The sequence below is a fragment of the Heloderma suspectum genome, chromosome 2 (genome assembly GCF_057233095.1).
Source record: "Heloderma suspectum isolate Gila_16-S chromosome 2, 16-S_ref, whole genome shotgun sequence".
Taxonomy (NCBI): Eukaryota; Metazoa; Chordata; class Lepidosauria; order Squamata; family Helodermatidae; genus Heloderma; species Heloderma suspectum.
This window is the reverse complement of record NC_139459.1, coordinates 27,807,636-27,830,140: the sequence shown is the minus strand read 5'-3', so window position 1 is coordinate 27,830,140 and position 22,505 is coordinate 27,807,636. Positions and strand designations below refer to the sequence as shown.

The window sequence follows — 22,505 nt, the reverse complement described above, 5'->3', positions numbered from 1 at the left end:
AGGAGAAACTTTCTGACTGTTAGAGCAATACAACCATGGAACCAATGACCTAGGGAGGTAGTGGGCTCTCCCACACTGGAGGCGGTCAAGACGAGGCTGGACTGCCATCTGTCAGGGATGCTCTGACTTGGATTCCTGCATTGAGCGGGGGGTTGGACTCGATGGTCTTGTAGGCCCCTTCCAACCCTACTATTCTATGATCCCCAAAATTAACATAATCTGATCAACATGAGTGTTACTGAGAGAAACATTTGTATCTACTATGTCCTGGTGAAATGTTATCTGACACAAAATTGTCATTTAGTATAAATGTAAATACACCATTATAAATAATAGTAGTTGGTAGCCACTTTATATTACCTCAAATCTGTGAACATGATCGGATTAATTTAAGGATCTGGAAGTTGTAATGGACCATTTAATCATCTGAAATCAGCTTATTCCTTTTTGTCTTGTTCTAAGAGACTCTGTCCAATATTACTTACCTTAGGATGAGTAACATCACTTGTAAAAGATTCATCCCCAATTGAGACTTATTGACAAAACATGCCACTACAGAATTCTGAGTGAGCTAATACCATTAAAAACCCACATTAGGACTCTTACTCATAGATTCTGCCACTTATAAGTCAACTGTTTTAAGAGAAAATGCAGAAATAATTGATATTTGTGTTGTGACATTCCTTTTTTCTTGTTTGATCAAAACTTTCTATGTCTGTTTCTAACAGGGTGCTTTAGAGAATTGTGTGCATTATGCTGGATGCTTCATGTTCGTGAAAGGTTATCTGATAGTTGCAGACGGTACCAAAGCGCAAGAGAGAATTTGGAGGATCAGAAAGTAATTATAAAAAGCACAGAACTTTAATCCCTTAAAGAACCATGCAGGGTATCAACTTTCCATTCTTATTAAAAGAGCTTTTGATAAATTATATTTTGTACCAGTTACTTGGTATTATCTCTTTAGGAATGCAAGAAGACTGAATTTGATGCCTGTGTAGTGGAGCACTCTCTCAGTGCATTGGAGTGGGCTTGTCGAATGCTCCCTTTTGCTAGGTTCATGAATGCTGAAGAACTTGTCCAGGATGTAATCCTGAGCCTTACTGGAGAACTGCCACCAATCAAAAAGGTATACAGGATTACAGAGTTTAGCTTACTTTATAAATATTCATAAAACATATAAAAATATGTTCATGTTTATAGTTATGTACAGGTATTTCTGACACTTGGCTAAGTAGCTTAAAGTGATTTGGACTTTTTGTTTTTGTTTTTTGTTTTGTACAGGTGGCAGAAATTTTGGTGAAAGCATTTCCTAACCCTGAAGATGTAAGAGTCCCATTAAGGGAGAAATATAATGCTCTGCATCAGAGACTGAGACACTGCATAGTCAAAGGTACCATGCATAGTGCTGAAGGAAATGAAAAGAACAACTAACATACAGCATTTTCTTTTTTAAAAATCCCAAAAGTTTTCTTTGGAAAATACAAGTATACATGCATAATACAAGCTGTAGCCTCTGTGTCTAAGATACAGATATACTTATCCTAAGTTGTTATAACAGGAGAAATGATACATTGAATATAGATTTTGGTCAAAGGGCAATATGTAAATTAAATAAATACATGCATACAAGATGGCACCCATTGCATGTGGAGTTCATCATGCAAAGTTTAAATCACCCAGTTTCAATGTCTAGTTAATGTAGTTTCTCTAGATATAATAATAACAAATACTCTATCTTTATGGTTAGGCCCCAACAGTGAAGAACTGATGTCTACTGTTATACAGAGTACTCACAAAGTGAATGTGAAAACATTAAAGCGTGTGATAAGAAACATAGGACCCCATCAGAGAAACATCTGGGAGCCACCAGAAGAGGAGATGCAAGATCCTGGAATTTATTGCTGTGATCGATTCTCATTGGGGACTAGTCTGAGCAGAAGCACAGTTTCAGATCTGGGAAACCCTCAGGTTTATAGCGATGCTGAAACCGCAGATTCACTCTCTGAAGCATTACTGATGGAGGAAACCAGAAAATATATTCCTTCTCAGATGCAAGAAGATCACAAGTATATATTTCTGAATATATCTTTTTAATTTAATGTACTTTTATCCCACTCCTCAGCAAAAAAAACAAAACACAACCCACAACATTCCTGGAGCAGTTTACAATCAATCAGTAAAATAAGACAGTCCCTGTTCATAGGCTTACAACCTGAAAAGACATAAAACACAAGGAAAAGAGGATGTGGAGGGAAAAGGAAAAAATTAAATAGATTTTCAGCAGTGCTAGTTGGAAAGGCCCTGCCACGCCCCTCATCTCCTGAAGGTGGGGCCATCCAAATGGAGCAGGCCCTAACGTTCCCTCCGCCTGCTCCTGTCTCCCTCACTCCTTCTTACCCCCAAGGCAGTCGGCTAGCCCTGGTGGTGGGCAATCCAACGTGAGAATACAGTCTATAAGAATATAGTCCCATTTCACCTCCCATCCTTTCAGAGAAGGTTAATACCAGGGCAGCAACCTTCATCCTAGAACAGTCTCATGTTACTCTAACAGTGTGATCCTATGCATATTTACTTGTAACTAAGTTGCACCATGTACACTGGAGCTTACCCCCAGGTAAATGTGCATAGAATTGCAGCCTGAAAGCACTGCGTCATTTCATTTCTGCTCCTCTTGGGCTCCATTAGTGTCTGGGGATCATATGGAATCTCAGCAAAGTGAGAGAACAGCAGTACTGGAGTGAACCTAGCTCCAGCACTCATTCACAGAGTGTTGTTTCCCTATTAGAAACACATAATAAGCATATTATGAAACTATGATTAAAAAACATATTTAACACATTCTTTTTGCTATTTAACTTATACTTGTGTTTCTATGTGGAGTTAACATTAGTTTGAGAGCCATAACTTGTGCAGTATTATTTTAATCTAGATAGGTTTTTTTTAAAGTTGTTTTAGGGTGCAGGCCTATCGAGTGCATCCCCGATAATCGGAAGTCCCTGAAGTGAAAGGCTTCAGATCATCCAGTGCAAGGCGGGAGGAGCAGCGGAGGCGATATTCCTCCCACCCTACATTTTGTGCTAGATGACCCTTTTTTCCCTTCTAGTGATGGTGCTTCAGAGAGGGAGGGAAGGAGGTTGGAGAGGCCTCAGGATACCTTCGTATCCACCGAAATGCCCCCTTTCCCCCTCTCAGACATCACTTTCTGACCTCGGAGGCCAGCCGGCACAATTCTTTCTGCACCAGCTGCAAGAGGGTGGGGGAGGGGAGTCAGATCTCCAGTGCCCCCTTTCGAGGTTGGAATGGGGAATCCCCTGTATCCTATAGTTCCTCAGATGTTGTCTAGGGGCCATAGGATCGCCCACTTACCTGTATTGAAAACAGAAGACCAATATTTCTGAATTGAATTAGTTTGCTTTGGAAGAAAAAGGAGTAGTTTGTTAGTTGATTGTCTTTTTTATTCTCCATTGTTGTGATTTGCCCTGTTGTAGAGCAGTTCCCAACTGTGCAGAAGAATTGACAGAATATAATAAAACTACTGAAAAAATAAAAGACTTCAATGTGGAAGGAAGAAGTAACAAAAAAGAGTACAATAACAACTTCTCCAATCAGCACTTTTTGCCTCTGGTTGGCGAATGGGAATTTGAACGTGATGATGATGAATACATTAAGTTTTTGGACCTCTTTTTAACTTACTTGCTTGAAAGAGACCTGCTCAGTCACAAAGATTCTGCAGTTCCTTTTCTGATAAGCTTTTCAGCACTTCTTAGAGAATATGAACTCAACTCTCTTCTTTTTGATGTTCATACAACACTGAAACGTAGGCAGATCAAAACTAAAGGCCAAAATGTGTTTAGAGCTGGTTCTTGCTATACTCTTCTTTTTGAGCCCAGTGATTGTAAAGTAGCTCCTATGTGTGCTGAAAAGGAAAAAGATTCTAAAAAACAAGCACTGCCTGTTTCCATTCAACAACCAATTGAGCCTTCTGTTCATGATTCAGTGATGAGACTCACTGCAAGAAGAGGATTATTTGGTCTAAGCCAGCAGTCCATTTATGGTGCACATGATTCCAGTAAAGAAATAACTCTTACACCAGTATTAACGCCGCGTTGGTCTGAACAAGCTTCTTCAATCCCCAAAACAGCTCCAATTTATAAATATTTCTACAAAGCAATTCAGGCGAATGATGTTATACAGAGAGAGGAACCAACTGCAGAGATGAAGGTTAAATTTAACAGTGTAGCTCGCTTGCTTGAATGGATGATCAGATGGTCTGATAGGAGACTGCTTTATGATTCCATCTCAACAGAGCCATATCACGAATGCCAGCCAATGATGCACGCTAAAACATCTGCATCTGCTATACTTGCTTCATTGTGGATTTTGGAACAACATTACTACAACAGATCACAAGATGAAAATGTATGCCTTTGGGTAAGCAAGAAAAATCAAACCTACGGGGCTTCACTTATATATCTATTTCATGTCTATACCACCCAATAGGCAAATCTCTCTGAGTGGTTCACAACAGGCATAGGTTTGGATCTCAGTCAATGTGTATTAATCTGCATGAAAATAAAAATGTGCATACAGAAAGACAACAAATTTAAAGTATACATTGTCCAAATTCAAATGGTTGACATAGCATTATTAGTATTCTGTATCATCTTTTCAATGCGATTTCCCCAGAAAGTAGGATCCCAGTGATAATTATCCACTGTAAGCAACAACATAAGTAGTCACACAGCATTCTTTCCATCTCTGTGAGTGCTAGGAAAACAAGCAGTCCAAGCATCCATACAGCAGTAGGGATTTCTGTGGTTCATTGTTTGTTCCACACTGTACCATGTTCAGCTGCAAATGTATGTATGCTTACTTGGGCTCAAACTCCATTGAATTTAGTTGGACTTCTGAGTAAACATTTATAGGATTGGGGGTTGGGGAGGCCACATTGCCCTCCTCAGAACCCACTGGGGGGCTGCTTTCTGCTGCTCAAACTGCTGCCACAGCAGCAAAAAAGCCAGCAATTTTGTTTCAAAATAAGGTGCCCGGGAAAGCAGAATTGGCTCCTGAGAAGGTTTTTTTGGACTCAGGGTCCTCAGAGTTTGAAATACATAATCTTTGAACTCTCTTGCTGTCACATGAAGATGATCAGAGGATTGATGTTGCACTGTATTCCCTTTAAAGATTGACTTTCTCTTGACCTACCCATATAAATTTAGGATGTAGGAAACCCTTAGGTTGTCCGTTAGGAAAAGGCTGATTTCTGGATTTCTTTGATCCTGTAGAGTTCAGCTGTATCCTCAGGGAATAGCTTCTTTTCTTTTTTTTACTTCAGTGAGAAACATATTTAGATGAATATATTGAGATGGGTTGACTTCATTATAGAAATAAATTAATTCAAAATGTTTATAGCAAATGCTATCATACATTATTTGTTGTTGATTGCTTAAAGTGCTTTCATGCTGGCTGAGTGTTTAGAATGTGAAGTAATCAACTTGTCTCTAAAGCAGTTGCTAGGAAATAACAAACATTCCATGAATGCAGAAATTCTTTCTGTAATGCATTTAGATGGCCAAGAAGACTTGAGTGAGAAATACTAGGCTATGGTATTGGTTTAATAAAAGACTTGGCATATCTAAGTACCTTACTATACAAAAAATGAAGCCATGGTGTTCATTGTTTTTCACCTGGTTTGAGAAGAAATATAATTAAAACTGAATATAGCAGTTGGGTAACTAATACAGAAGCAAAGCTTTCTATGAAGAAAAAGCTCTTAAATTTCTCAAGAGAAAATTGTTAAGCTATGGCCTAATTAAATAATGTATTTGAGACAAATCTGTCAGATTTACATTTAAATATGACCATGGGACTAAATTATGATTATGGGGGTGGGACATACATTTCAAACAAAATTTTAATCTCAGTCCAACTCTAGTAGCACACAGCTACTTGTACATGATTTTTAGTGCCATCAATGGAGATTCATATCAGAATCCCACATCCAGCCAGTTCAGAGAGCCTAGAGGAACGTCATAATGAGGATCCACATTGGTTGCATGCACAGAATCCTTCTTAGGCGGGCAGATCTCACCTGCTGGATCAGGACATGAACATCTACAGAGGGCAATATTGTATTAGTTCTAATGAAATATGATTGCAAGTCACATTTCATAGAATCATAGAATAGTAGGGTTGGAAGGGGCCTACAAGGCCATCAAGTCCAACCCCCTGCTTAATGCAGGAATCCAAGTCAGAGCATCCCTGACAGATGGCAGTCCAGCCTCGTCTTGACCGCCTCCAGTGTGGGAGAGCCCACTACCTCCCTAGGTCATTGGTTCCATTCTCGTATTGCTCTAACAGTCAGGACATTTGTCCTGATGTTCAGCCAGGATCTGGCTTCCTGTCACTTGAGCCCATTCTTCCGTGTCCTGCACTCTGGGATGATTGAGAAGAGATCCTGGCCTTCCTCTCTGTGACAACCTTTCAAGTACTTGAAGAGCGCTATCCTATCTCCCCTCAGTCTTCTCTTCTCAAGGCTAAACATGCCCAGTTCTTTCAGTCTCTTTTCATGGGGCTTTCTTTCCAGTCCCCTGATCATCTTTGTTGCCCTCCTGTGAACCCTCTCCAATTTGTCTGCATCCTTCTTAAAGTGCGGTGCCCAGAACTGTACTCCAGATGAGGCCTAACCAGTGCTGAGTAGAGGGGAACTAGTACTTCCCGGGATTTGGAAGCTATGCTGCTATTAATGCAGCCCCAGATAGCATTTGCCTTTTTTGCAGCCACATCACATTGTTGGTTCATATTCAGCTTGCGATCGACAACAATTCCAAGATCCTTCTCACTTGTAGTGTTGTTGAGCCACGTATCCCCCATCTTGTAACTGTGCATTTGGTTTCCTTTTCCTAGGTGTAGAACTTGGCATTTATCCCTATTAAATGTCATTCTGTTTTTTCTGCCCAATGCTCCAGTCTATCCAGATCACTTTGAATTTTGTTTCTGTCTTCCAAAGTATTAGCTATCCCTCCCAATTTTGTGTCATCTGCAAATTTGATCAGCATTCCCTGCACCTCCTCCTCCAAGTCATTAATAAAACTGTTGAAGAGCACTGGGCCCAGGACTGAGCCCTGCGGTACCCTGCTTGTTACCTCTCCTAAGTTTGAGAAGGTCCCATTGAGAAGCACTCTTTGAGTCTGATTCTGTAGCCAACTGTGGATCCACCGGATCGTTGTTTCATCTAGCCCACTTTGAGCTAGTTTGCTCATCAGGATATCATGGGGCACTTTGCCGGAAGCTTTGCTGAAGTCGAGGTGTATGATGTCTACAGCATTCCCACGGTCCACAAGGGAGGTGACTTGATCAAAAAATGAGATCAGATTCGTCTGGCAGGATTTGTTATTGACGATTTCAACTTCAAATATGATTTCAACATATAAACTAAATGTATTCTTTTTTAGAAACCACACAAACAGTCTGCAAGTACCCATTCCTCAGCACTTAGATCCAGACTAGAGAAAGACATCAGTGTGGACACAGGCTATTCTCCACCAGTTGGGACTCCAGTTGGTATCCGGGATGGACACGCCTATAGTGAACCTTGTGAAAGTGCTCCAAGGTAATAATTCAATATTCAAATCCATGTAAGAGCTTAGAATGCCATGAAGCTGGGGATGGTGCCAAGAAATGCTGTCTATAAGCTTCTGTTTTTGTAATCTTTTCTAACATACAGATCTTTGTATGAAAAACAGTCTGAGAAGAAAGACATTAATTTCAAGGGGCATTCTGTAACACATGACACAGAGATTGGAGGAACAGATTTTGATGCAGGTTTGATAGAAGAACTGGGACGATTCATACAAAATGAAATAGATGTGACATCTGAAAATGAAGGTTAGTTAAATTAAAATTAATTAAAATAATGCCACATATATGAAATTAGGGAGCTTTTTTATAAGGGAAATGTAATACTATGGCTTTCTGTAACAAAGACTTATTTTTCTATGTAAAGTGGTACTGCTACAAGAATAATGCAAAACCCTGCATTTTGTCCTCATTTATTTTTATCCTTAAACCCAGGCAGAGCAGTCCTAACCCCAGAGCCACCAGCTGGGGCAGAGGCACCCTCCCACCAGCAAGTAGGAGCTCTACTGGCAAGAAGGCTGTGTCCACCCTGGCAGCCCAGATCTGCCTGCAGAGAACTCAGAAGGTGGAAAGCTACTGCTGGCAGTCTTCTTGCCAGTGGCTGCAAGCATGAGGCCCTGAAACAGAGTATTGTGGGGGTAGGTCAGAACCATTCTCCCAACAGGGGCCCTGGATTGAGCCCTGCACCTACACCAGCTTGAAACTTCCAGTGGCGGACAGGGGCGTGGAGGGAGCTTTAAAATAAAGTCCACCAGGCTAAAAAGCCTGGCAAAACTACTCCTCACAAACACACCTTCTGACATAGCCAGCAAGGCTTGGGTGAGGTGGTAGATCCTCTGCTTCGCTCCTACCTAACCCTGTCCGCCAATGATTGCACTCCAAGACAGCTGCTCTTAGTGCAGTTTCAGATGGTTCTTGTGACTGTGATGAAAATAGAGAAAATCGCTAAAAAGATGATGGTTTCTTTGATGTTTCCTCCACATGCTGCATGAAGGGGAATTGTGAATCCCCATTGTTATCTTAGATCACAGCCTGGAGATAACAAGGGGAGGATGGTGCTTGCAGGAGCTCCTGCAAGCGCCAGCAAGGTGCACGTTGCTTGTCTTTGCAGGGAAGGCAAAGGACGAGCGAAGCCTGAGCACTTGCAGGAGTTCTTGCAAGCACCAGCCAAGTCCCTTCCATTCATGTGCCTCCTGTGGTACACAAAGGAGGTCCTGGCCAGCTTCGCCTTGCCTGCCCCATGTCCTCTCCCCAGTGGGAGAAGGTGGGCAGATGAAGCCACTCTGACTGATGCATCAGGTGTATCATCCACCAGGCACCTTGGGGTGGCTTTGCCTGCCCCATGCCTTATATGTTGGAGAGAAAATGCAGGGCAGGCAAAGCCCAGTCCCAGCTGACGCACCAGGTGGATGATCCACCTGTTGTGTCAGTCGGAATTCTGTTTCGTTGCTAATACGCCTTGCTCCATGGGGAAAGCTCCTTGGCAAAGCCAAGGCCTGGCTGATACACCAGGTTGATCATCTACCAGCACATCGGCCAAGGACCAAATTACATCAAGGGGTGTGGTCCCTCCCCCTGACATCATTCTGCCCACGGAGGGCTGGATGTAGGGTCATCTGGCCCCCATCCAGTTTCAGTTCCCCATCCCTGTTATGAAGTGTACAGGTTTGAGGCTGGTTGTCCTTTAGTGCGGTATAGCACAGCAGGAAAAGCACTGAGTTGGAAGAAAATAAAAGGCTCAAGATGCCCGAACAGCACTACAGCATTCATGTTCCAGGCTGTGTGGACCTATGGATAGGAGTAGTCATCTTAGGGTTTGAAGATATACTGCAACATTTTGTTGTAGGTCCCAGTTGTCAAAGTCTCAGAGCTGCTGGCCTTAGAATATAAATAATCCTAAGAGACTGTCAGTCTGTAAATCTGCGTGCAGCAAGTGCATTGACAAGAGAAGGGTGGGTCAGTGGTGGGGTGGGGAAGGGAAGGGAAGGACGTGTCAAGGGACTGGATTGTCACTTTAGTAATTTAATTGTTCTTATTAAGTATGTTGATTTTAAAGATTACTATGAAGGTCCGTTTGCAGTTTCAAAGAGTCCTACCATTTCTGTCAGCATTAAATCAGTACAACAACAAAAAGAGGTAAGTTGCCACAAAGATTAGTAAATTCTCATTATTTCAATATTTGTAAAACCTGTATTTACACACGCACACACATTGACTGTGCTCACACATAACACTAAACCATGGTTTAGTGCTATGTGCGCAGACCTAGAACAAGCCTGAGCAAGACTTGGGCTCACACCCTTCCCTCTTCAGCAGCGTGTAATTTTGCTTTCACACAATCTTGCCTTGTGTACAAGCCAGAGATATTAGTTTATTTTTTAAATTCTTTTTTATTTTGAAATTTCAACCAAAAAGAGAGAGAAAGAAACATTATATACATACATAGATCTGTATCTATATCAACAGATCAACAAATACATATGAAATGTATATATATGAAATAAAACTTTGTAGTAATTATACATACGCTTCAACAAAAGTGGACCAGATATCCAAAGAAGTATCCATTCAAAGGTGACATCTATATGCCAGCTATTCAAATATTGAAAGTGTTGTATGGTCCTTAATCTATTGCATTACAGGAGGTAAACGTTTATCCTTCCAATGTTGTAATATTAGTCTTTCAGCTGTCAAAAGATTGCACTTATGCTGACCATTCATGAATTTCCAAGAAGCAGGTAGATAATTTAAAAGAGCATGTATATCAGTGAATATTAAAGACTGTTCAAATACAAAATTTATCCATATAATAACCTTCTCCCAAAAAGAAGCAACTACTGGACATTGCCAATTTGTTGTTGTTGTTCAGTCGTGTCCGACTCTTCGTGACCCCATGGACCATAGCACGCCAGGCCTTCCTGTCCTGCGCTGTCTCCCGGAGCGTGCTCAAGTTCATATTCATTGCATCCGTGATGCTATCTAGCCATCTCATCCTCTGCCGTCCCCTTCTCCTTTTGCCTTCAGTCTTTCCCAGCATCAGGGTCTTTTCCAGGGAGTTTTCTCTTCGCATTAGGTGGCCAAAATATTGGAGCTTCAGCTTCATTATCTGTCCTTCCAATGAGCAGTCAGGGTTGATTTCCTTTAGGATGGACTGATTTGACCTCCTTGCAGTCCAGGGGACTCGTAAGAGTCTTCATTGCCAATACATATGTGTAAAAGAAGCATTACATGCATCATACTGCCAGCAATTAGCTGAATTAGACAAACTTTTATTAAAGAGACCTTGTGACGTCCAGTGAACACAAACCAAAAGGTTTTGCTGAATAAGATGCAACCTAAGATCCATAGACGTGATAGGTATGAACACCAAAGCAGCAATCCAGTTCCCTATCCCATTCCTGCTTAGAACCCTGTATATCATATTTAGTTGCCAATAATAAGTATTTATAGACATGGATCATGGGTCACTCTACCTGGCCAGCCTCAATAAATACTTTCAATAATGATGGAGACTCTGATGCTATAAAAGCATCAGGGCCAAACATAGATACTAACAAATGCTTCAGTTGCAAGTATTGCCATTCAGCCATAGCTGAATGAGATAGTTTAGTGGTTTATTAAGAAGACAGTGATTAATTTAACAAGCCTGCTTCATAACCCATGGTTTGAAGTTGGCTTGTCTTGAAACTGACCAAAGTTTGTTATAAACCTCTGATTCATATGCAATGACAACCTGAGATTCTGTAAAAGCAAAACTAAATGCTGCCAAAGTCTTCACCCTCATCATGTGGGAAAAGGGGATGGGAGGGCAGGAGTGTGTGCCCATAACACTAAACAAGGGTGTAGTATTACATGCTAACTGGGCTGGTGGGGGGGGGGGGTTCCCTGTGGGATTTTTGAGAAAGTACTAAATCAAAACATTGAAAACATTTTTCAACAGTTTTGAATCTCTGTGGGTTTTGATGAAAATTAGTTAAAACCAGAAACTTCCAGAGTCTTTGTTCTTAAAAAAATTAAAGATTGGAAGTGTGGGCTTTTTCCAATTGCTACATCCAGAAAACCATAAATGTATCAAGTTTGCCTTCCAGCCTGTTCCTTTATAAGGCTCTGCAAACAGGGGAAAAGAAAATGTTACAAGTCTGATGCTGGCCCAGCATAACCCAGCCTGTCAAGCAAGTATAGGCAGTAAGACAGCCCAGTGGAAGCTCTGACTTAGTGTAGAAGTTCCTATGAATGCAAATGAGCCCCCAAGGGGATTTATGTAGAAGAAACTAGCTGGATCTCAGAGAGAGTCATAAGGCATCCATCCTTGCCATCAGGAGTGGGGCAGCTCCCTCAAGTGCTAATACTTTGGACCAAGAACCTGACAGCAGATGAAGAGGGGCTCAACATGCTGGTTTGGGAGATAACTGTCATGGCAGATGTATATTGATTTTATACTGTTCTTCAGCCAGACTACAGGAAAATTAGTCAGAAGAAACATACAGCTGACACACTGGAATGTAGACTCATCCTTTGTCTCATTCTCCTTGTTGCTGATCCTCAACTGCTAAGGAAAATAGACAAATTAGTAGATAGGTGCAGAATTTTAAATTTCTCAAAGGAGACTCATAGGGCTAGTGGAAAATGGGCATTGTTCTAATTACAGGGAAGATGCAGAGGCCACAGAATGTTGTTTGATGTACTCAAATCCAACCTGCTGTCTATAGGGAGACCTGCCGGGCTCCCACATACTTTCAGTCCGTTACATGTTGTGTCTGCACAATAAGATCTGAAAACGATTCTTTTTAAATAGAAAGCCGAGAGTCTTGTGGTTATGAGCACATGATGTCATAGCTGTGGTTACAGAGCAGTCTCTGTAAATAGAATACTATTTACTTTTGAAAGTTCAGCAATTGGCTGAAAAGCAGGGTATAAATGGAGTAAATTCATGGAGTAGACTTCATAGGTTTAAAGAAGAGATTGCTATAAAGCAGTTGTATGATATGTTCATATGCCCTTAAATATTACTCTTTTAAATTACAGCTGTCTATATCAGATGTTGAATGCCCACAGGAACAACCATTGAAGGAAACATTGGAGGAAGAATTTATGAAACTGAATGGGTGAGAAATCTTTTCTCTCACTCGCTTGCTCACACACACACATGCAAATACAGTGTGTGTGTGTGTGTGTGTGTATATGATGACATATTTGCTAAGTTATGAATTGTTTTATTGTATGAATGCATGCTAGAGTTCAATAGGTATGTTCTTATAGACTCAATAAAACTGGAGGTCTACTGAAATGAAAATCCATAGCACAATTGCCCTTTTTGTGACATTACCCCTTTAATATTTAAGTAATTGTAAAAATGGTTTTGCTAATGTCTTTAAGGATTCTTTTCCTTTGGAAGAATAGTTTATTGGTTTTCTCTTCAGAAACACTTATTTTGAGTATCTTAATAGGACGGTTTCCCTTGTATTTTTCTTGCTTTTGCTAAATTAAATGGCATCATCTCTGATATCTTAAGTGTGCTTAGCATTGCACCCTAGATTTGTGTGAGTAAACTAGACACTTCTGTTTGAGTTGGTTGCTAATGGCTATGGAGGCTAGATATAAACAATGAAATGTTGTGAGCAAGGTAACAGTGTTTGTTTACAATTAGAAAAAAAAATATCATGGCTTGACAGAAAATGAATTCGTTTGCATTGTAAGTAATATGTCTTGAAATTTTACATTAAAATTCTTTTAAAATAATTGACATGCATTCAGATCAAGATAATATGATGAAATAATTCTGACATACCATTCTTACTGCATTTACAGAACTACATGTGAGGCAATTCCCAGCAACGTACCTCCTTCATTCTGTCCTGGAGTGAAGGCAAAAACTGCTAGGTAAAAGAAACTAAGTTGCTCAACTTAATATGAACACACCGCCCATACAGTCATTTGTCACCTTAGGGCACAATCCTATCCAGATAATCGGCAGCCTCAGAACTCAGAGGCTGCCAAGTATCCAGTGCAGGGCAGGAGGAGAGCAGTGGCTCTGTGCTCCAGTTGCCCTGCATTTCTGCTAGACGTGCCTCTAGCAGCAGCACCTAGAACAGGGAGGGAAGGCGGCTGGGGTGGCATTGGAAATGGCATAACACAGTTACCCCGTTCTACTCCCTTCCCTGTCCCCGGGGATGCCCCCTTTCCCCCATCTCCATGCTCCATTTTCTAAACGTGGGGAGCTAGCTGGCACGGTTCTCTCTGTGCTGGCTATGAGGGGAAGGTTGTCTCCAGCCTTGGAGCCAGGAAACCGAAGAATCGTATGGCTCCCCCAGATGCTGTCTAGGGGCCATAGGATGGCTCTCCCCATCTATTGCACTTGTGGCCATTTCATATGACCAGTTAAACTTATCATTTACAAAGTTGGCCACTTCATAAACTTGCATCACATTGTCTAGTACTACCTACGTCTGATGGCTGAACTCTTGGGTTTAATTTTGAGCTTTAGTTCATCAAGTTTCAGTCTAAGAACCTGCTTTTCAGCATCAATGGCTTTCAAGACAGGGGTGGCTTTTATTCCTTCAGAAACATAAGTGCTGTTGATATGTGGTAAGCATTCCAAACAAACAAACAAGCATTAATGTGAATCAGCCTGAGTGGTTCCACCAGGTCACATGTTCAATTTCATGGTTTGTAGACAGTTTAAGGAGCTGTTAAGTGCTCAAGGAAGCACCACTACTACCAAGCTCCAGATTGCACTAATTTCCTTTAGTCAGTTCCTAGTTAACAATATCTGATGTCTGTTCAGTATTAAGGATCATGTATCTTATGTACAGCCTATTTTTCTGTCTTTCACAGTGATTGATAAAAGTAGCAGAACACTTGGCTAAGTCTTGCTGTTCCTATAAATGACTTGTTTGTGTCCAGAAAGTTAGTATCTCTTGCACAGCCCTCTCCAACCTAGTGCCCTTCAGATGTTTTGGACTACAGCTCCAGCCTAACCATTGCACATGCTGGCTGGGGCTGATGGAAGTTGTGGTCCAAAACATCATGAGGGCACCAGGCTGGAGAATGCTGCTCTAGCAATAGAAAGACTGAAGGCAGGCTCTATGGCCCTGTTTGCACATAACAACAACCCATCAGTTTAAAAACCAATGGGTTGTTGTGCATGACCGGGAAAGAGTGAACACACTGCCTGCAGCATGCCCACCTCTTCCACTTTTACTCTACAACCCATGATTGGCTCCTTTGTAGGTTGTGCACTGTGCTGTCCAAAGCATGGTTTAACCACTGAGTTGTTTAGCCCCTAAACAATCCATGGATGTAATGCTCCACAACCTACAAAGGAGCCAAACGTGGGTTGTGGAGTAAAAGCAGAAGAGGCAGGCATGGTGCAGGCAGCACACCTGCTCTCTCCTGAACATGCACAACGACGCCTTGGTTTTAAAACGGATGGGTTGTTGTTACATCTGAACCAGGTCTATATCACATTACATGTATCTAGCGAAGGGACCAGAATCTAGGTATTTTGTAAGTTTCTCGGTTTATTACAAAAATGTTTCCCCCTCCATCTCTGCAGCATAGAGATCTCTGTCTCAGATGATCAGCCTTTCACTGTTGTGTCCAGTGTTCTTTCAAGTGATCCCACTGGTCCAAAGAAAGAAGAGGCTGATGCAAGAGATCTGACAGCACCACCATTGAACCCCTCAGAGGCCGTCAGACAAATGCTAGAGGATGAAATGTTTAAACTGGTTCAGGTGAAAATTTCTCATTATACAAAATATGGATACAAGTACAAGGGCTACAGACCCTGCTAGAATAGTTCTGTAAAATTTGTGGAACTCCTGGGGATATCTGAACCAAATGTAGTAGAAATAATTTCTTGGTTGTTTGTGCATTATTTGTTCATTAATTACACTTAAATCATGCTGTCCCTCAGAGTGTCTTACTTTTTTTTTGTTCTGTATGGTTTTCAGGTGATTTTAAATTTATTCACTCCACACTCTGTTTTTAAATACTGTTTTACCCCTTTTCTTAATTGTGCTGCATGTGAGGTTTAAAGTTTCTAAGAGAGCAATCTGTGGTCCCTGGGACACTCTCCCAGGGACAATGGGATTGCTCAGAAAAACCCAGTGCTCTGACCTCAGAAGGGGGAGTTGGAGATCCGACCCCCCTCCCCCACCCCCTTGCAGCTGGTGCAGAAAGAACTGCACCGAGGTCAGAAAAGCATCCTCAGACGTGGAGGAAAGGGGGTGTTCTGGTGGGCAGGGAGGGGAGGAGACTGGAGAGGCCAAGATGCGAGATATCCTGAGCCTCTTGCAGCCTCCTTCTCTTCCCCCTCCAAAGCGCCCTCGCTAGAAAGGCTGAAAAGTCTGTCTAGCAAAACTCACCAAAGATGGAGGGCAGGGAGGAGAAGATTGCCTCTGCCACTCATCCCAGTGAGCCAGGTTCAGCCCAGCAGGGCATAGGAATCTTGGAAGCCTCCAAGTTCATAGGCTTCTGAGAAGCAAGGAAGCAACCAATTGGATTGCACCCTTAATTGTAAGTTGCCGTGAGGGTGACTCAAAAATACGTTTATAATAAATGTGGTTCGCAGGCAAGCTTACAGGGCAAACACAGAAGGGGTATATGTGTAAAGCATGAAGGGGGAAGCAGGATTTGCCTCTAATGTCAGCTGAACCCTGAGTTCCATGTGTTCAGCATGAATACTGTATGATCAGGGTTTTTCTTTGCATGGAGAGCCTATGTGCATACAGCTGTACATACATAGACACTCCTTTCCAATAGTCTACTGCAGGAGTGGGTAACGCACAGGCTGCATGCAGCCCTCGCTAACCCCCTAAAGGGGGGGGGATTTCCCCCTGAAGGAAATAGCGTTTGTATGGAGCAACCAAAGGGTCAAAATAAGCTTGTTTCCTAACTAAATTTGACCATTTTAGTGCTTTGTAGCTGCTATGGAATGCCCAAAGGGTGAAATTTAGCTTGAAAACAAGCTGATTTTGACCCTTATTGGGCGCTCCATAGCCAAAACAGGTGCTATTTTTAATTTTATTTTCATTTTTTGTGGCTGCCCAGGAGGTGTGGCCCAGGGAGCAAGAAAGACCTCTGGAACTCCCGCAGTTGCCCACCCCTCTCTAATGAATGCTTGGAGATCAGAGGCATAGTTGGGAGCACACCCACTCAGCACTGGGTTCACAATTCCACTTAAGTTTCCATGCACTAAGTATATACATGTGTGGGGGAAGCTTTTGAATAATGAAGCAGTGTCATGTTCTTTCAGATGATACTATGAGTGAGAAAATGTACTTTAGTAAACTAATCATTTGAACATATTCTTATATCAGTAAAAATTCTGCATTGGCAATAACTGTACTTATAATAATTATACAGGCCAAAGCTGTGCTCTTGAAGTGGTAATAAATAAATTTGAGGATACCCAGCACAATGCTTGGTATTATTCAGCTGCTGATTTCACTGAATTTAGATAACTTTGTGCCACTTCAAAAATTGGTGTATTAGAATAAGAAAAGTATGACCAGGAAGCAGGAGAAAATTTCTGATGTTACCTGTTTTAATAGTATAATTGTACAACAACAAATACTTTGTATATGGTTTTCAGATAAGACACATTTTAGCAAATCTTAATTTCTGTTCTAGCTGCAGCAAATCAACTTTATGAGCCTCATGCAAGTAGTAGGATCATCCTTTGCCAACCTGCCAAGTATATCACAGCAGATGCAGCAGTCACAGCCCTTTCAGTTGGGAAGAAGCCAGGCTTCAAATGGAGGGACCAATGTAGAAAGTTTTCTCCCTAAACATCCATCAGATTTCTTTCCAAATACACAGACACCAACTCTAGAAAACAGTGGGAATGTTAATAAGAAAAACACCAGTCCTCAGGAAAATAAAAGCTTAAATGAAAAAAGCCATAATGGAAATATTCTAGTAAGTACAGATTTGCATTTTTAGAATAAAAAGTTATAATTCATGCAGTGCTTTCAATATTTTTGGATGATATATTAAGAGAATGCTTGTAAATATTACATATAATAAATATTGCAGTGTAACTTTTTTTTCTCATTTAGAATTCTTCACACATCAACAGTTCTTCAGGCTTACTGGAGAGCCAGTCCAGTGAAACCAGGCTAATTCCACCATTTCAAAGCTTGCTTCACCAAGTTACAGCCAGACCACTACCTCTATTATCTGCTTCCCTACATGCTGAGAAGAAGCCTAAGCTTATTCCACTGGCAAGACCCTTAAATAATGCAGATGCGTTTCCTTTGCTTAAACTTAAACCGAACTATCAGTTCCAGCCTCTCAGTATCTGCCCAGTAAAACCCCCAAAACCTTTTATTGGACCATTCCCACAACAAAGGGAAGCCTGGGGTCCACCTCCTCCTATACTAAAAAATCTTCAGGGTTTACAGATACCATGGCACAAAAATGGGGAAACAGTGCACCTAAATGTGAATAACTATGAACATGAAGTTAGAAGGCAAACACAAGAGCAGATGAACCATTGGGCAGAAACTATAAATAAGGAGACTTCTGAATATCTTCGCCTGGATGAATGTGAAAAAAAAGGAAACGTGGCACCTTCACAGCAGCTTGGTGCACATTTAAGGGCAGAGAAACCACTGGTTGACAGTGACATTCCCTTGCATAAAACTTACAAACATTTTGCTGACATTCCCCTGCTGTATCTGAAGCCCCGCTCACAATTCAAACAACCTTCAGCTTTAATTCCTGATAAACTTGCAGGAAAGGAAACAAATTCCAGAGATCCCTTTTGGCAGACAGGATTACCATTGCTTTATGCTACTTTACCTCCTCTCACCAAGGTAATGGGTTTTATAAATGTTCATAATATTTTGAATGAAAACCTTTTAGCACTTCCTTTAACATACACGCATGAGATTTAAGTGCACATTTGTAAATATGACTCCTGCCTATGCTTTATTCTCCACCAAATGTTGTCAGAGTCTGAACTTTTCTGCTTATCCCATTCACCATGGATTTGGAAGGGAAACATGCTTAACATAACTATCATATTCTGTTTGCTTTCGTGAACAGGTTCAAATACCAAAACTCATACCACTTCAAAATCTCATTGCATTTGAGAAAAGCCGCCAGGTTGTCCAAGCCCCACATATTGGGCATAAAGACCATCAGTTATTAAAAGCTAACGTTAAACTATGTGAAGCACGACAAGATAGGAATAATAAAAAAAGGTAAGAGCAAACAGTACTGATATACCTTGATTTGGTCATACTGACCAACAATCTGAACTTGATCATGTCAATGTCAATGTGCTTATTGTAGTAAGAAAAGGGATACCTACAGCCTCATGATACACTGCAGAGAAAATATAGTTTCTCCCTATTAGTTGCCGGTCCAGAAACAGTGCTCTCTCCTCTGCCCAAGAGGAGACAATATGTGAAGATAATGGACTGACTCTGGTCTGAACTAGGAGGCACAGTACCTTCTTTCAGAGAACTAAGTTGTTATCCCTGCTTCTGCGGAAGTATCACAGAGACTTTGCCAGTTGCCTTGCTGTCAGCAGATGCTTACATCTTTTCCCCTTCAGCCTGCCAAACTGAGCTTAAGTCTGGTTGTTGTTGTTGTTTATTCCCTTGTGTTTTTAAGAAGATTCTCTTAGCTCTAGAGAGTCCCTCCTCCTTTTAAGAAGTCAGGAAATGGTCTCCGAACCCTAAAGGACTGGGGAGGAGCTGTTCACATCAGCCTTGCAACCAAATCTTGAATTCTCCCCATGCACAGTTTGTTGTGCAGAATAGCAGTGGGAGAGAGAGGCCAGGTCCTGTGGGCCATCATGTTGTCCAGTCTGTTGGTCATACAAAGTGTGTAAGATGGGTGAGGGGGAACCTGTTGCCCTCCAGACGTTGGACTCAAACTCCCATCAGCCCCAGTTAATGATTGGGGATGATGGGAGTTGTAGTCCACAGACTTCCCAGTTTGGTGTGAGAAGGCATCTGACAATGGGTTAAGTTTCTCCATTGCCTGGGAAAGGCAGGGATCGCATGACAAACATCTTTGTCTAGTACCAGTGATCTAGGGCTCCTCCTCCAGTTCATCCCTGCCTTTTGCCCAGGATGGAGCTATTTCTCCCATAACTCTCTCCAGTCCAGTTTTCTAGCTCCTTCGCTAGCTCCTTCTCTTGGATCCCTGAATCCTGTCTCTTTGGCAGATACTGCTTTTTTTTACCTTCTCTGTGGGCTCCTCAGTTATCTTCTAAAATAGCAGTTTCCCAACTGCCTAGTGCTCTTTCCAAGTGAGCTTGTTGTCAGGGGAGCACACTGACAGAGGAGGAGGCCCACTTTGCTAAGAGCCCCCTCAACTTTGGAACCAGTCCTGGCCTGTTAGAATGATGGGCATTTGCTACTAGCCTTGTAACAGAGAAATACTGTTTTAATCAGGATGTAATTAAAATGTTAATGTGATGATAGGCAGAAGAGACGTGTTGAGAAACAGATCAAGGAGAAGGAAGAAACAAAGAAAACAATTGTGAATTTTCAACAAGATGATTCCATTGTTTTCGCTGATATTGTAGAGCAAACTAAGGTACAGTGATATAGAAATGCTCATTCTTAATCATCTTGTTAGTTATATCATTTGTTTTTAAGTTATGATACACTTCAGAAGTTGTGAACAACTAGACCACTATTCTCTCACACATTCCTTTCCCCTGTAGCTATATATTTAGTTTAGACATTTGTATCTTCTTGTATAGTTAGTTCCTTTTTTAACTTCTAGTGTAGTATAGCAATAGTTCCCCCTTGAGCTTCTCTGCTTATTTCATGAACTGTTTTCTCACAGATAAAATGTCAGTGTAGTTCCTGAATTAAGAAAAAAGCTGTTTTCACAGCCTAACTGACCTGTTGAAGTGAACTCTGTAGGAAAGGGACAGACCATACGGACAGACCATTTCAGCCAATACATACTATTCTGAGCCAGAACAATTCTGAGACAATTTATGAAATAAGCAGTCTGCTAAAATACATAAAATCTTGTTCGGAATGCAGCAGATCTTCCAAACTGGGTGGACTAATCAGAACATAATATATTTGATCTTTCCCCTTTCAAATGCTTCATAGAGGTAGTATTTTAAAATTATGGTGTGAATCAGAGAAGGAAATTAATTTAATAATATGATTTATAAGCACATGGTGAAAACTCCAAACTGGGTACCATACATTAATTGAAAGGTGTGGCACACTTATTATGTCTTAGCTATACATATTGAAATAGTACTATTGGTATATTGAAGTCTGCTAGTGACAAGTAAATTGAACCATTCATATGTATTTAATTATACTTTAGGATAACCAAGCAAAATTCAGCTATGACCTCAGTGATGGTGACTCCTTACTAAGTGAGTATTTCCAACAAAATTATGTTAAAAAATGGAAAATCCAGTTAGGACTTGTGCAATCCTGGCAATCTGGTCTTCATCTTACATGGCAATAGTAGCCAGTATGATCTAGAACAGAGGTTCTTAAACTGGTCCATGGACCACTGGTGTTGCATAGGCTCCATTCAAGTGGTCCATGGAAAGGTTGCGAAACAGTCTGTACTTGGTCCTCCATTTGATGTATTTTTTCTGGTGATGAAAATCAAGGCTGTTTTGATGAGTGCCAGCTTATCGAACAGGCTCCTGGCTAAGGGCCTATGATTTCATAATATGACACTGCTGTAGTCTACTAATTTTTCCCTAAAACTTTACCTGTTAGAGGGGGCTTTCTCAGTGCCTGACCTAGGGCTTGTGGTTTATATAATAAAATGGTGGTTTTGACAATGGTGCCAGCACTGAAGAAAAAAAATGTTTTATATTTCTTTATATTTAATCCAGAAGTGAAACGTGTTTTTTCTAAATTGGTATGACCCGGAAGTGGACCCAAAAAAAGTATATTAAGGGATCTGCCATGGCTTCCAGCGTTTTGAAGTGGTCGAGGATAGTTTGGGAATCACTATTTTTATTGATGAACAGTTGGAATAGAGTCATGAGTTCAAAACAATTCTCAGCTGTGGTCTCATTATACTATAAATCACTATTTTTCAGCATCAGTTTCCTATCTACAATGGGAATATAGGGCAGTATTCAATGCTGGCAGTCTGCCAGCTGCAAAAACATTGCATTCATAGGAACAACTGCTAGCACAAAGGGAAAGAAACTACCCAGAGCTACCAGTTCCGGAATGGGATAAGCCAGTGGAGCTCTCTTCTGCAACCTTTGCTGATTAGTTCCATTCAGGAAGTGAAAGTTTCAGGTAATTCTTCTTCATGCTCTCTGTGCATCACACATATGGGCTCTGCACCTGCGCAGAGCCTCAATTTGGGAAACTTCTATAGCTGAGGCATTTTGGCGGGAATCCCCACCCACCCACCCACTGTGCATGTCCCAGTGGGTTCTTGCCTGTTTCCTCAGTTCTCTTTCATCCACCATTGTGGCAGCCTCGTAAGGGAGCTTCTCCTGATCGGTTATCTGATTGTACCAGTCTGAGGTGTTTTATTCTGTCTTTTTCAAGCTATTGTTCTTCTATCTTTTGCGTATTTTTATTTTAGTTTTTGGTTTCACACTCTAGATATCACCTGAAATGGCGAATGGCCCTCAGGGCCCCCTTTAGAAAGTGTGTGCAGTGCTGGAGGTAATTAGCACCTTCGGATGGCCACTCCCTCTGTGTTTTTTGTTTGGGAGAAGGGCATAGGAGTCTTGCCCCTATTGCCAAGCATTTTCCAAGCAGGCATGACAAAATTGCTCAGATAGATTGAAGGTGGTGTTGTGGAGTAAGGCATTTGAGGCTGTTGAGGACCTGAAATCGTTCATGGCTCAAGTTCAGCCTGTTCTACCACCAGTTGTATCTCCGCCTGCA

At 41.4% G+C, this 22,505-nt stretch overlaps 1 protein-coding gene across 16 annotated transcripts in view; it reads left to right on the top strand.

Annotated features, from left to right (window-relative positions):
• The window catches only part of CPLANE1 (ciliogenesis and planar polarity effector complex subunit 1), a 112,138-nt gene that overhangs the window by 47,524 nt on the left and 42,109 nt on the right, over positions 1 to 22,505 (top strand). For all 16 annotated transcript variants that reach the window (XR_014787574.1, XR_014787575.1, XM_084833070.1 and 13 more), the window contains 16 exons: positions 729 to 838; positions 965 to 1,126; positions 1,282 to 1,390; positions 1,748 to 2,066; positions 3,489 to 4,431; positions 7,455 to 7,612; positions 7,727 to 7,887; positions 9,695 to 9,774; positions 12,664 to 12,743; positions 13,447 to 13,518; positions 15,194 to 15,371; positions 17,272 to 17,559; positions 17,700 to 18,458; positions 18,691 to 18,848; positions 20,082 to 20,196; positions 20,956 to 21,007. Coding sequence is in view for 14 of the 16 variants with exons in the window: in XM_084833070.1 (XP_084689196.1) it covers positions 729 to 838; positions 965 to 1,126; positions 1,282 to 1,390; positions 1,748 to 2,066; positions 3,489 to 4,431; positions 7,455 to 7,612; positions 7,727 to 7,887; positions 9,695 to 9,774; positions 12,664 to 12,743; positions 13,447 to 13,518; positions 15,194 to 15,371; positions 17,272 to 17,559; positions 17,700 to 18,458; positions 18,691 to 18,848; positions 20,082 to 20,196; positions 20,956 to 21,007 (3,744 nt within the window). In the remaining 2 variants the exon portion in view is untranslated. The remainder of the gene's footprint in view (positions 1 to 728; positions 839 to 964; positions 1,127 to 1,281; positions 1,391 to 1,747; positions 2,067 to 3,488; positions 4,432 to 7,454; positions 7,613 to 7,726; positions 7,888 to 9,694; positions 9,775 to 12,663; positions 12,744 to 13,446; positions 13,519 to 15,193; positions 15,372 to 17,271; positions 17,560 to 17,699; positions 18,459 to 18,690; positions 18,849 to 20,081; positions 20,197 to 20,955; positions 21,008 to 22,505) is intronic.